Source organism: Dasypus novemcinctus, chromosome 14 (genome assembly GCF_030445035.2).
Source record: "Dasypus novemcinctus isolate mDasNov1 chromosome 14, mDasNov1.1.hap2, whole genome shotgun sequence".
In the NCBI taxonomy this organism is placed as follows: Eukaryota; Metazoa; Chordata; class Mammalia; order Cingulata; family Dasypodidae; genus Dasypus; species Dasypus novemcinctus.
The window spans coordinates 87,963,203-87,977,977 of record NC_080686.1 but is presented as its reverse complement, the minus strand read 5'-3'; the positions used below and the strand labels follow the sequence as shown (position 1 = coordinate 87,977,977).

General features: G+C 43.3%; 1 protein-coding gene across 5 annotated transcripts; it reads right to left on the bottom strand.

Moving 5' to 3' along the window:
• TRMT12 (tRNA methyltransferase 12 homolog) lies at positions 1-5,117 on the bottom strand. 5 transcript variants are annotated; one of them, XM_058275999.2, is made up of 3 exons: positions 2,984-5,117; positions 986-1,123; positions 1-337 (listed from the first exon to the last, which is right to left on the bottom strand). In XM_058275999.2, exon 1 carries the CDS (start codon positions 4,388-4,390, stop codon positions 3,071-3,073), a length of 1,320 nt encoding a protein of 439 aa, XP_058131982.1. In that variant the 5' UTR covers positions 4,391-5,117; the 3' UTR covers positions 1-337; positions 986-1,123; positions 2,984-3,070. The 5 variants fall into 5 exon arrangements, with proteins under 5 accessions (XP_058131982.1, XP_058131984.1, XP_004469513.1 ...); XM_058276001.2 differs by having other exon boundaries at positions 1,017-1,123; XM_004469456.5 differs by having other exon boundaries at positions 986-5,117.
• Between the last annotated feature and the right edge of the window lie 9,658 nt (positions 5,118-14,775).

Genomic DNA, 14,775 nt, shown 5'->3' with positions numbered 1-14,775 from the left:
TTTTCTATTTATTTGTTTCTCATTTTTAATTTTTATTTTATATTTAAAATGTACACAATATACTCATACAGTACAGTACATGTGCATAATTTATTCAAAGTATGGAGATAACAGAGCAGCTCAAGGAGTTTTAAACAATGATCATTTTTTAATATCAACGTATTCCATCAGGTGGGAACATTAACAGGCACCTAGTATTAAAGCTTGCCAAGGAAGCCTCTAGGGCTTTTACAAATTCCTAGATTGAGGTAACAAGGACTCCACAAGACTCCTGCACCCTCTGGTCTTTCTTCCTTGATTCCATTAGATGCCTCTTCCCAACCAGGCCAGGAGAAAACTGTAATGTAAATCAATATACTGGAGTAAAAAAAAAGCTTAGGGAATCCCAATTTCCTTCCCTTCACACCTAACTCCTGCCTATTCTTGAACATTCAACTTAGCCATCCTTGCTGGCACCTTCCCAGTCACCGTCTCTACCTCCCTAACCCAAATCCCCTAACCCAGGCACTGCCTGCCCTATTATGTGCCAGAAAACCCTGTTTATTTCTATTTCAGTAGTTAGTACACAGTATTGACATCATTTCCTCTGTGCATGTCACCAGATAGTGACACCACAGAGGGCAGGACTTGGCTTTATACTCCTCTATGTTCCTGGCCCCATGCAGAGAACCTGGTGGAGTGCACAGTACATTCCATTCTAATTAATCAACGAATGGCTTTTCAAAATAAGGACATTCTGCTTTAAGTAAACCAGATGTCCAGCAATCCTTCACAGCTAAATTGGGACATGTTATGTAAAGATTGAATGAATGAAAGAATAAATGAAGTATTCACTTTATGCCAGTCAGATGTTAACTCATTGAAGCCTAACAACTACTCTGCAGGATATATAGAACTGTTATCCTCAATTATCTATACATCTACAGCAGGAGTGCAATAACTGTTGACTGAACGAATTCATTCAGGTGCAACTGACACCACCTACCTTTGCATAGGTTATGGAAGGAAGGGAATACCTCTGGGCATGTGGCTCCCTGACTCATCTTCCTCATTGTTTCTCTGCCTTCCTCCTCATATTGGCTCAAGCCCCAGCTGGCACTGCTATCATTTTGATTTGAGAATGCTGTGGGCACACATGTGAAAAGAAACCCAGTAAGTAATGTAAAAGAAGAGACAATTAAGGTGAACACAGTAAGCCTGAGGTGAGAGATGGGGATAGAAACAAGCAATCCTCTTCTGTAGTTGTCTAACATGATAGTTAATATCCAGTGGAGGCTTACTGTGTACAAGACACTTCTTCTTTTGACCCTCACAACAACCCCATCTTCTAAACATCTCTCACTGCTCCCAGTTGCAAATCGATCTAATAATAACGCCCCAAACATTTTCTGAGTATGGCAATTTTTGCACCAGACTTGTCAATTAGTGCCTATTTCCACCCCCACTCCATTCATCAAAATCTTACCCAATTTTTAAGAGCTGATTCAAACTCTTCCTTTCTGAAGACTTCCCCATTCAATCATCAGAACTGTTCTTTTATACCTCAGCACTCCTATAGCATGCTGTCACTCATTTGGCACTTTCTTACTATATTGCCATTATTTGAGTACAGGTGTTCTTTCTCTAAGAGGTTGTATGCTCCTCAGAGACAGGAACTGAAACTTATCTTTATATTCCCTGCAGCTCTTGTATGGTAGGATTTAATAAATATTTGCTGAATAAGACAAACGGCACCAATTCTGTTCTTAATGCCACTGTTGCAAGAAAAGGACCAGCAGCCCAGCTCAATCACAGGTAATTCTTAATAAAGTCGCACTTTTCTATATTTTCTTCATCAAGCAAAGAAGTTCAAGTGGATTCAAAATGTACCAGAAAAAGCTCTAGAGTGATTCCTAATAAACAGTTATCATCATGGTAAACCATGATGGCAGTCAGCCATAAAATAAGCTGAGTCTTGTAAAACTTCTGCAGAATAGCTCACGTTCTCTAGTTTCCTATGTTGTCCCTGATATCACGAGTTGGGAAGGGAAATGAAAGTAGAGTTTGAGGCCTGTGAAAACCTAAGATTTTAATCAGCACTTGATTTAAATAACTAGCATTTGGTGGCTACTATACAGGCTTAAGGCTGGAAATCGAGTTTTCTTATGACTTAGAGCAGATTCTCACCCTCTTCTCAACCATAAGAAACATGATATGTAAGACACTCTCCAAACTCATCTAAGAATACTAAAGTAGGGGAATGGAGTTAACCCACTGGAGTAATTTTGTCATGTAAAAAAGAAGCACTAATGAATGAAGTTGTTGATGTGGGAGGGATGGGGGGTGTGGGGAGTGGGAATATATGGGAACCTTTTTTATTTTTTAACATTTTGTGTGATCTACGCCTATTTTAAAAATAAAAAATATATTAAAAAATAAAAATAAAAATGCAGCAGCATCATTATAATGCTTTGAATTCCAATGTTTAGACCCAGAGATTTTAATTCTCAAATGCTCCTCAAATCCATCCACTATCCACTGACACCACGCTAATGCAAGCCACCATCAGCTCACGCCTGGACAACTACTGAAGCCTCCTTTACTGGTCACCCTGCGTCCACCCTGGCTTCCCTCTAGTCTAGTCTCTAATCTGCAGCCTGGGGGACCTTTTGGAAACAGTACCACATTTTTCACTCTAAAACAACTGATGCCCTGTACACAACTACTCTTTAGATAATAGCTATGTGAGGTAGTTCAAAGAAACACTCATTTTACAAATGAGGAAACCTAAGGCCAAAAGAATATTAAAACTGGGTGCACAAGATCAGACATAACTGAGGTTGGAATTAGGCATTCATGATTGCACAGACAAGCCTCAATTCAGTAAGCCATGCTGCTTCCCCCAGATGTGTATTTCATTCAGTGTGATCAGTGAAGGCAATTAAAATTATTTGAATCACCCTAGTGCCTGCTTTCAGGGCCACAAAATATTAAAATAGATCACCAGGAGACAGGGGTGAGAATCCAGACCGAGCTGATACATTAAGGGCCGCTTGCACATGGATCCCTTGTGTCCCAGGATCCACTTCCTCTAGCCAACTTGGGGACAGGGGCGGCATTCCAGATCCAGGACTATGTGGTCCACATGGGGTGCATAGGATTTCACCAGTTCGATGTGCAGGATTTGTGTCTTCCATGGTTTCTTGTGCACCTGCTGAAGAAGAGTGGCAATGCAAGTTTCTGCTGATTCTGCCCACCTCTGCCACTCTGGCTTAATGGCTGCTGCCAGTGTTTTTCTCCCAGAATCTCTGGTAGCTTCATTTTTCCATTGGTTGGTGATAATTTGCTGAGGATAAGGCCCGTGCTCCTCCTCCATTTCACTGCTTCCAGGAGGCTGGAGATTCTTCCCCCGGAAAGAGTCCACGTTTTGGTGGATATGCAAGATGCCCCCAGCATCCTGTAGTAGCACTTGGCAGGCAATGGGCCAGCCGTCTTCAGAGCTAGGAATCAGCCCCAGGTTCACCCTGTGGGCAATATTTGACAGTTTCAGCTTCCTGTTATCCCCAAAGTGTATTTGGCATCGATCGGCTACTCCATTGATTTCGAGGTTTTTTCTCAGAGCAACCACAGCATGGGGGTTCCACTCACAGGCATGGACGAAAGCAGCACCAGCATGAACCAGGAATGGCAATGTAAAATAACCAATCCCTGCGTAAAGATCCACGAGCACTTCCCCAGCACAGGGCAGTGATGCCACTCGCAGTTTCTCAGTGATGTTTCCGAAAGAGAACATGCACTGGGTCACGTCAAACATATATCGGATACCATTATCCACATGTTCTACCCAGCCGTGGTCACCTAGCAACAGAGTCACTCCTGGAGTTCGAGTGCTGTCCGGTAATACCCGCCCTCGTTTTCCTAAACGCTGAACACCAAGCGCTGAGGCAACAGTCTCCCAGAGTTCTGGTTCTAGATTCTTCCACTGCTTGGCTTGGAAGCAGTCCTCATTCAGTAACAAGAGGCTGCCATGCCGTTGCCAAGACTGGGGCAAATCAGCCTCCAACTCAGCTGTCCACGTCACTCCCCGTTCCCGTACCCATCGACTCACCTCACGACGCAGCCTTTGGGCAGGTGAACAAGCCTGGGCCTTCTTTGAAGGTACAGGATGTGGAAGCTGCGTCAGTACACAGGTGCTGCCTGGGGCCACGTGATTCCTCAGCTGCCGCAAGTGCTGCTCAGGGAGGGTCTCGCCCAGCACAGGTATCGCCACCGTGCCGTCCGGCATCTTTTCCACACGGTGCAGTCTATCCAGGAGTTGCTGCTTCTCGAGATATTCCCTGTATTGCTGGGTAAATCGAGGCTCAGTCACAACTGCCGCCACAGCCTTGGACTTCCCACCTTCCGTCTCCATGTTACAAGGCCAGTTCGCATTCTGCCCGGACGCCCTCTCCTCAGAGGCGGTCAACTTCCCTCAGTACCTCCACGGCCGCAGCAGAAAGAGCCGTGCACAGATCACTGTAGCCCGGCCGGAAGTAACGTAGAACGAATAGGCCGGAACTAAATAAACGGACGCGACTATTGGCAAATGGTATCCTCTTTGCCGTGCTGAAGCCCCGGCTGCCATCTTTACTGCCGTCCAGCGTTTCTAGCCGCAGCCTGTCAGGAATTCCTAACAAGGAATTCTATTGTCTAAAACACTTCAAATTAATTGGTATCCTCCGGAAGCCACATGCAGTCTCTTCCATGCTGCTCATGAGTCCAAAGAGAGAAGTGAAATGATGGGTCGAGTTTGGAGAAAGGCTTCCCACAGACTTGTGATGCTCTCAGGGCATCGGCAGCAGCCGCCGCATTTGCTGAGAATGAAAAGTCAAGACATATCTTCTCCCCCAGTCCCTTATCTTGCACGGGTGGACATCTTCTCACTGACTTGCGGTCCAACCGACAAGTATTTGGAAGAGGATCTGAGTTAAAGTTAATCATATCACCAGTCAGAATCGGAATCTTCACTATCAAATGAAAACTACCTTAACTTCCTCAGAGAAGTGCTGTAGTGGAATGCCCAGTGACTAATGAAGAGTAGATACTCAAAAATTGTAACAAGTTGAATTAGTTAGATGGCGATGCTGAATACATGTCGGAATGCTTTGATATAACTAATGAGGACTTCCTGCCTTTGTTTATTTCACTAGTAACATACTTTGATACTTTCCTTTTATTTAATGTATTTGAACTAAAAACCAAGATAGTGAAGAATTTTCCATAAGTTTTAAACAAAGTGTTTATATAAAGTGTTGCATTGTCATGTTATAAGGCATATTATATTATGCCAAATTTAATTATTCCCCTGTTGTACACCGACTTTGAATAATTCATATTATACCTAGAACTTGAGGCTTTGTAATGTTTAGATTTATAAAAACTTTGAGAAAGAATGGCAAGTTTTAACAACATGTCACATATGAAAGGTTCTTAAATTAATTCATTGCTAGATGGTTTTAACAAATCTTTTGTAAATTATTGAAGAAGATCACAATATTAGTTACTTTTATGTGGGGATGCTTGCCTTTTTACTTATTGGTTTGTAGTGTTTTAAATGCTGTGTTTTAAAATGAATACTCGTATTCATGGGTTGCAGCCACAGAACACTTTAATTTTGCCTCACTGCACACTGTGGGTAGTGCTTCCCTTGCTCATGCTTGAATACTCAAGCAGTCCCTCTCTTTTCTTCTTAAACCCATTAGGAATGTATTGTTTCATTTCATATTTACGAATTTTCCAGATTTCCTTCTGTTATTGAGTTCTAATTTCATGACATTGTGGTTGGAGAACATAATTGGCATTATTTCAATCCTTTTAAATTTATAGAGGCTTGTTTTATGGCACATGGCCTATCCTGGAGAATGGCTGCTCTCACTGCCCAGAAAACTCTCTTCCTAACTGGTTTATTCCACCTTATTCTCCAGCCCTGTCAGCATTCTTAAACCTCCCACCCATCCTCCCAAACAATCAAATTCCTACCATGGGTTTTCATAGCACCATGTTCTTTCCTCGTAGCAATTTCCATTCATAGTTTTCCATTTGTTGATTATTTGATTGATGGCTATCTTTCCCCAAATGTACACATTTCAAGGGGCAAATAACTAGTTTCCCCCCACACTTTATTTCCATTAACTATTTTAGATCTTCATGAAATATTTATAGAATGAACAAACAAGTGAAGGAACAAGCAGATGAATAATGGAAGGAAAGAAGGAAAAACTGTTAACCCCTAAAAGAGTGTCATATTTCCACAGCATTTCCACTGGATGGCAGCAATAACCAGCACTGAGGTAGTAGAAAAGTTCTTGGAGTTTCAGATGGTTTGGATGTCCAGCACTCCTCAAAGTTCCTACCTTTCCAAAAGGCTTTTCTGCATTCATCTCCATTAGACATCCCTTACTGACCTGGCTAATCCAGATAGGTGGGTGTGTTTGGCAACAAGTAATAGGAACTCCAAGAAACAGCAGCTAAAAAGGATGTGGGGAATCTATTTTCCTAACATAAAAAGAAGCCCAGAGCTAGTGTAGCTGCTCAGGGAAAATCTCAGTAAACCAGGCTCCTTCAATCAGCCTTAGCTAATAGAGGCTATGTCCCTTTCATGCTTTCAGATTCAAGAGTTCGCTGTACTTCTAGGCTTCATGGGCATATTTAGGCAGGAAGAATAAGACAGAGCAAAAAGAAACAAGAGCCCTTCCTAATACATTTCCACCTATCCCTCTGGAACAGAAAGTGTTCCCATGGCCACTGGGAAATAGATTATTTTATTTTTGGCACCCATAAGGGAGGACTACTTCAGAGAAAGTTAGCAAAGAACAACCATTAAGTGACCTTCTTTTAGGCAGTAGGAGAAAAGTCTCCTGGGGAATAATAAAGAGGCTTGGGAGAAGGATATAGCTGAAACACAGGAAGGAGATGTAAACACAGGAAGGAGAGAACAGCATCTATGAAAAAGTTGTGGGTTTTTTGTTATTTTCTTTACACTTTTTAATTAAAGTTAATAGATCACAAAGAACGTTACGTTAAAAAAACATGAGGAGTTGGACATGGCCCAGTGGTTAGGGCATCTGTCTACCACATGGGAGGTCCGCGGTTCAAACCCCGGGCCTCCTTGACCCGTGTGGAGCTGGCCCATGCACAGTGCTGATGCATGCAAGGAGTGCCCTGCCACGCAGGGGTGTCCCCCCCGTAAGGGAGCCCCACGTGCAAGGAGTGCACCCGTAAGGAGAGCCGCCCAGCGGGAAAGAAAGCGCAGCCTGCCCAGGAATGGCGCCGCCCACACAGAGAGCTGACATCAACAAGATGATGCAACAAAAAGAAACAGATTCCCCTGCCGCTGACAACAGCAGAAGCAGATAAAGAAGACGACACAGCAAATAGACACAGAGAACAGACAACTGGGGCGGGGGTGGGGAGGAAGGGGAGAAAAAAAAATCTTAAAAAAAAAATTTTTTTTTAAACCATGAGGTTCTCATATAACCCACTTCCCACTCCCTTACCCCCATCATTTTTGTAAATTTTATTTTTTTGAAGATATATACATAACAAAAAATGTTACATTAAAAACATAAGAGGGAAGCAGACTCAGCCCAATGGATAGGGCGTCCACCTACCACACGGGAGGTCCACGGTTCAAACCCCGGGCCTCCTTGAGCCACGTAGAGCTGGCCCATGTGCAGTGCTGATGCACACAAGGAGTGCCCTGCCATGCAGGGGTGTCCCCCTCATAGGGGAGCCCCACGTGCAAGGAGTGTGCCCCATAAAGAGAGCTGCCCAGCGCGAAAGAAAGTGCAGCCTGCCCAGGAATGGCGTCATACACACGGAGAGCTGACACAACCAGACGACGCAACAAAAAGAAACAGATTCCTGGTGCCGCTGATAAGGATGGAAGCCATCACAGAAGAACACACAGTGAATGGACACAGAGAGCAGACAACTGGGGGTGGGGGAAGGGGAGAGAAATAAATAAAAAAATAAAATCTTTGGAAAAAGAAAACATAAGAGGTTCCCATATACTACACCCCCACCCTATTCCTCCCACACCAACAACCTCCCCCATCATTGTGGCACACACATCACACTCGGTGAACACATTTTGGAGCACTGCTGCACCACATGGATAATAGTTTACCCTGTAGTTCACACTCTCCCCCAGTATATTCAGTGGATTTTGACAGGATATATAAAGTACAGCATCTGACCCTGCAATATCATTTAGGACAAATCAAAGTCCCAAAAATGCCCCCACATCCCATCTCTTCTTCTCTCTCCCTGCCCTTAGCAATTACTGTGGTTACTTTCTCCACCTCAATGCTACAATTTCTTCTATTACTAGTCACAATAGTTTTATAGTAGAATATCAGTAAGCCCACTCTAATCCATATTTTATTCCTCTGTTCTGTGGACCCTGGGATGGTGATATCCACTCCACTTCTATATCAAGAGGGGGCTTAGACTCCACATGGATGATGGATGCAATTCTTCTGCTTGCAGTTGTAGGCACTCTTGATTCCCTGGTGTAGTGGTTGACCATCTTCACTTCCCTGTTAGCTGACCTGGGTAAGTCCAACAAACCAGAGAGTAGGAGTTGCAACTCTGTTGAGGCTCAGGGCTCACCTGGCACATGGGCAGTCCAGAGATTCAAGTCCCCTGAGTATACACCATCCCTAGCGCCAACCACAGGTTCAGTAAAAGTGACAGAAGAGGCATGTATAGAAAGATCACATTTGAGTCAAGCTCCATCACACTCAGGAGCACAAATTCCAAGGTAGGGCCCTCTAACATGGCACAGAACTCCAAATCCATCTGCCATGACCATATACCCTGTGGGTCTCTGTAGCCTTCAGGAGAACCAATACCTAGGGTTGTATCTACTTTGGCTTTTTCTGGGGTCCTGCTGAGGCGTGTGTAAGCGCAACCCTTCTGATGACCTCCCAACTCTTTTATAAGACTCTTAGCCATATAAACTCATTTGTCTTTGCCATTTCCCCTTTTATTGAAGGTCAAAAAGCAGTTTTTAACACATGATCCTACATGTAGGCTGAGATATTCTGCTGGCCTGAGATGACCCTTTTATTCAAAGTCCCTCTCTAGTTGTATCACCAGTTACTGATTGGTAGTAATCCCTCAGCACCAGGGAGGCTCATCCCAGGAATCATGTCCCATTCTGGGGGTATGAAAAAGTTTTAATAATATCATTTACTGTCAGGAAAGGCTGAGCTGACTTTTCTTGCCTTCACTTTTACCTAACAAACCTCACATATTTCTGAAAATTCAGATTCAGATTGAGGATCACCTTCTTCATGAAGCCTTCTCAGGCTCCTCTTTCCTTTCTCACCCTTCTGGGTTGTTTTAAAGGCCAGTTTAAAATCAAGCAGACAAACAAATATTTTAAACGATTTTAAATGGTGGCATTGAGGAAAAATAATAAATATATTTTAAGTGCTTATCAAGGTTCAGGCACTTATTTCAATGCTTTCAATAAACTAACTTTCCAAAGAACTGTGCTGTGTGCACTATTATTAATCCTGTTTTAAAGAAAAAGATATTGATGTCACAGAGAGGTTGCCACACAGCTAGGAAGTGGGTAGAGCCAGTATTCACATCCAGGCTGGATTACTCCCAAGTCTACGGCTTTAACCCTATGAAGCCTTCAAGCCCAATTTGAAAATACCAGTCTTTAGGGGTCTCCAATATGAGGCAGCCATGAGTATGCAAGATTGTTCCAGTGGAGGAGGGGAAATACTAATCTATTCCTTCTATGTATTTATGTCTCAGCTCTTTTATTTCTATATCTCTGCATGTGTTATGAAGTACATATTTGTACTGTAGCTCTTCTTCAAAATCTGTAACTATAATATATAGTTACATAGCTTAGAGCTCGCTGGGGGATGCAACTTGCTGGTTGACAGGCTGGGGCCAGTGAATATTGAATTCAAAACCTGAATGTATTTGTATTACCAGGTGCCTCCACCAGGTGGGAGCATCCACGGCCAACCACTCTGGTGACTCACTCTAAAGAAATACTTAGGAATTCCATCACCTTCCTTGTGTGGCCATACTGAGGGTTCTTTGAACATTCCCTCCGTCTTCCCTACCCACCTGGCCAGTCTATCCACCAGTAGGCTTTAGGAAAACACTAATGAAGGTGGCATTTCTCAGCCCAGAGAGAAGACTGAAGGGCCTGCCTATCCCTCATCACCCAAATCCTGGTCCTTAAACTCATCTCAGGCATCATCTCCTACCCCTACCTTCCCCAACTGTTCTCTCCTTCCCCCGACCACACCCTCAAATCTGGAGGAACTCATGCCTTTTTCTTAGTGAGCCATTAAAATCTCTATTTTTCACATGTAGCACATGCCACAGATACAGCAATCAATCTCGCCAGAGAGTAGCCTCTTTAAGAGCAGGGACCCACGTTTCCTCTATCTACCTGACCCTCAACAAGTGCTCAGCTAGGGAGGCGCACAGTACATAACTGTTAGTCAATAAGTCTTTTTGGAGTGACGTCGTTCTGCTTTTAGGAAACCAAGTGTAAAACAATCTCACCAGGTTGGATTGCTTTACACAAAGATTTAAAAAATCTACCAGTTTCCTTTTCTCAGAAGCCAATTTACCATGGCACTAGTGAAGCTTAAGCTTCAGAGCTATGCTCTTACACAGGCCTTTTCTAAAACTCTGGGTGGATCCTTGGCAATGTGTTCACAAGGTCATGCATTTTTCTAAACTTTTCTTTTCTTTTTTGTAAAGATTTATTTATTCCCTCCCTCACCTCCCACCCTTGCCACCTGCATTCACTGTCTGCTCTCTGTGCCTATTAGCTTGCATCCTTCTGTGTCTGCTTGTCTTTTCTTCTCATCTTCTCTTTAGGAGGCACTGGAAACTAATCCTGGAGTATCCACCATGGGAGAGAGGCACTCAATCACTTGAGCCACTCAACTCCCTGGTCTGCTCCATCTCCCACTGTCTCTCCTCTGCGTCTCCCTTTGTTGCATCATCTTGCTGAGCCAGCTCTCCACAGCACGGGCCAGCTTGCCTTCACCAGGAGGCCCTAGGAATCAAACCTGGGGCCTCCCATGTCATAGACGAGAGCCCAATCTCTCGAGCCACATCCACTTTCTTTTTTGTATAATTTTCAAAAGTAAGATTTCTTAACCACAAAGGGTTAAGATCACTGTGTCATTCCACTCCAGCTTCCCCTTCACAATGGGGGTCCTGTGATGCTGTGAGCATTTGGGGACCCAACTAAACAAAATTAAGATGAGAATACATCTAGTTTTGGTGTCATGAGATATATTTACGTGGGTTGGAGTCACTTCTATGCACAGTTAAATTCTTGCTACTTGTTCAGGCTTAGAAATATCTTCCAGAAATACTCCTACAGCTTACTGCTGACGCACTGGGCACCTTGACTTGACGGTGCAGGGTGTGGTGTCCTCGGGCCATGTGAACATATTTTATGGCGCTGTGAAGGATATGGGTTATGGAGGAGAAACCAAGTTTCAAAAGCAAGCCTCAAGATTCTTGTATGTGGACAATTCTTTTACTCTTCAGACATGAGTATTAAACAGAGGATTCAGTGCTCAACAATGCCTGGTTAAAATGGAAGTTGTCTCCTGCCAGGAAAGTATTTGATAATGTAGCACTTATAGATATAAATCCTCCATGTATTTTTTTAAAAATTCAAAAGGCAATGCTTAAAAAATGAAATTTATCAGAATCCTTGCGTTAGTAGGGGACAAAACAGCAAGTATGTCTGGTGAAGTTACATTTTTATGCATTCCGACCATTGATAAAAAACAAACTTCCATCAACCGTGATAGAGGAAAGACTGAATCGTATTATTCTCACTGTAGAAAATAATAAAAATTGTCAAATATAGAGGGGATTAAATAATATGCAGCTAAAATGTAGGGAAAAAAAGTATATCTGGCGGTTAATTAATAACAATAGTGTTATTTTTCTAAATTTTGTAATGTTTGTGAGATTTGTCAGTTTTTTAAAATTAGCAAATTGTTGGAATTTCTTTTATTATTCTAAATAAATATTTATTTTTGTTCCTAATTTTGTACTTGTAATATTGTATTCTTTCTCTTAAAGAGGGCCACATTTTTTAAGTTTCACACCTCACAAAGCCTGGGTCTGCCCCTGGCTGTTCTGCATATGCCACGAGGCTGCTTGAAGAAGGGCCTGAGCTTAGCTTCCCTCCTCTTCCTCAGCCCTGTGGTCCCCACAAGCAGAGTGTTGAGGTGACCGTGAGGCTCCAGCCCCTGGCAGGGTCCTCTGGTCTCCCGGCCTTGAAAGGCCCCAGATGCTTCTCCATTCCATTTGGAAAATAAAGCAGTGGCAGTTTTATTTTCTGTGCTTTAACTCAATTTCTGATCTCAAGGTTCCCTTCTTCGCCGTCAATAGAAAAAGAGCCTCATTCCTAGGGTTCACCCCACTGTGGGTTGGGCCATGGTTTTGGAACCTCCCGGCACCTGGGATTTTGCCATGATTTCAGGATTATGAGGCTTTCAGCGTTAGAGGATTGGGATTCTGGTCAACTGCGGCAGCGACGGCGGTCTGCGTCACGCTCGACGAGCCCCCGGGTCATGCCTTCTGCACAAGGCCCCAGCTGTTCCTCTCTGGGGCCTCCAGGATATGAGATCTGTTTCCCTCTTCGCCCAGGACCTCCAGCTCCTCCATTCTCCTCTCACCCCCCCACCCCCAAAGTTCTGCAGAATTTCCCTTTCTTGTTTTACCTCTGGGCTTCTTGCCAAGACTTTGAGTTTGAACTTGGGACTCTTCCCTGATTCTGGCTTTTGGGGAAAACCTCAGGAAATCAGGCAGGCTCTTTCTGCCCTGTCCTCTTCCACCCCTCCCCACAAACACCAATAGGGACAACGGAAAAAGGGGGTAACTGGGAAAAACAAAGCCATGCACATTAACACTTCAAAGTGTAGTCCAAAGTGTACCTTTATTCTGAGTTTTGTCAGACTCTGTCCTATGAAAATTTTCTATATTCTTTCACTTAATCGCGTGGCAACCCTACTGCTGAATATTACACCTGCTTTAATGACAATGAAACTGAGGCCTAGAAAGACACAGTACCTGGTCTCAATCACACAACTGGGGAGTGGATTTGAACCCACCTGAGTAATCCTCACGTGACTGTGGTCGTGTATGGTGTTGTCAGGTTCTGGTCTGTGTGATGGTGCCTCTCGCTGTGGAATCTAGGGCAATCTGGTGTCAGGGAGAAAGAGAGCTGGGATCTGCAGGTAATAACTGTGTGACCCTGGGCAGGTCACTTCAACGAGCGGGGCCCTCATTCCTGCAGCAGTAAATTAACAATGTGGAGTAAGACTCTCTGAACTCTCTGAGTAATACAAAGCTGGGTGGCTTCAAAGGGTCCTTCTAGTCCAGAGCTTCTGTGTCTGCAAACCATATTTGAAATTCCAATCCCCAAAGCAGTCTTTCTCAAAGTGATCCCACCACAACATCCTCCCCCAAAACAAACTCACACACACACACCAATCCCCCACCGTCAGAATTATCTGGGGGAGAGTGTTTAAAAAGCAAATTCCTAGATCATTTCAGGAATTGATGTGAATCCGAATCTGTGGACATGGGATCCAAGAATCTAATAAGCTGCATCTTAAGCCCCCTAAAATGGAGAAGACTTGAGGGAGGGAATATAAATGGTTTGAGAAAATGCCCAGAGGCTGGTGTTTTGGGGGCATGAATTTACCAGTCTGACTAGAGAGAAAGAACCACATTGGAAAATTGCAGAAAATTAATTTGGGAAAGGAAATAGGTCAAATCCCGAGAGAGAATATACCTTCCACAAGAGTGTTCATGTCCATTAGATAAAATAAACTTATCTTGGCCAATGAAGGAGAAGCAATAGTATATTCTAAGTAACTCTGTAGACTTGAGGCCCTTCTCTTGTTCGTGCTATGAATGTATTATTTCATTTCAGCCCTTTTAAAAACAATAGACAGATATTTTTCTTTTTTGCAGCTGAATTTTCATTTATTATGCTTTAGGATGGGTGCTCCCTGATGTCAGATTAACTAAGCATCATCTCACCAATAGTGTATGCCTCCCAGATTCTGGTTATGGTCACGAGCACAGGGATTGCCTGGGTGTGAACACAAGCTGTGCCACTTACCATGTGACCTTGAGAAATCATTCAACCTCTCCTCACAATTTCTAAACCTAAAATGTGGGGATTATATTACTAGTTCCAAATTCATAGTTTTGTCAAAAATTAAAGAGTTAATATTTGTATAGGGCTTAGTTAGCTCATAGTAGATGCTCTTTATTATTTCATCATCTCCTCACAGAGGAGTCTTGCTTGTTTTCATTTCTGCCTCAGGGAAATTTTGCCTTAATCATCTCTTTACACAATGGGTCTTCTATATATGCCTGCAGCTCTCTAAAATATCAAGATGCCAAACTAGGGTCTGAGCTGAAGAGAAAAGGGAGACCAAGGAGAAAAACAGACAGACGACTTAGGAGCCACATTTTCCTGAGTGCTTTTGTGTTCTCTTCTTGCCATGTCTGTGTGCATAGACATCCTGGTGTATGAATTTGGTGTCAGTCATGACTAGGTGGATTCATAAAATCAACATCGATTGAATGCCTACTCGAAGCCAGGCATTGCATCCAGCAATGGGAATACAGAGATAAACAAGACAGACATGTCTTGGTTCTGAAGATTCTACTCTCAACTTCACCATTTTCTATTGTGCAAACTGTGGCAAGTCATTTAAGCTC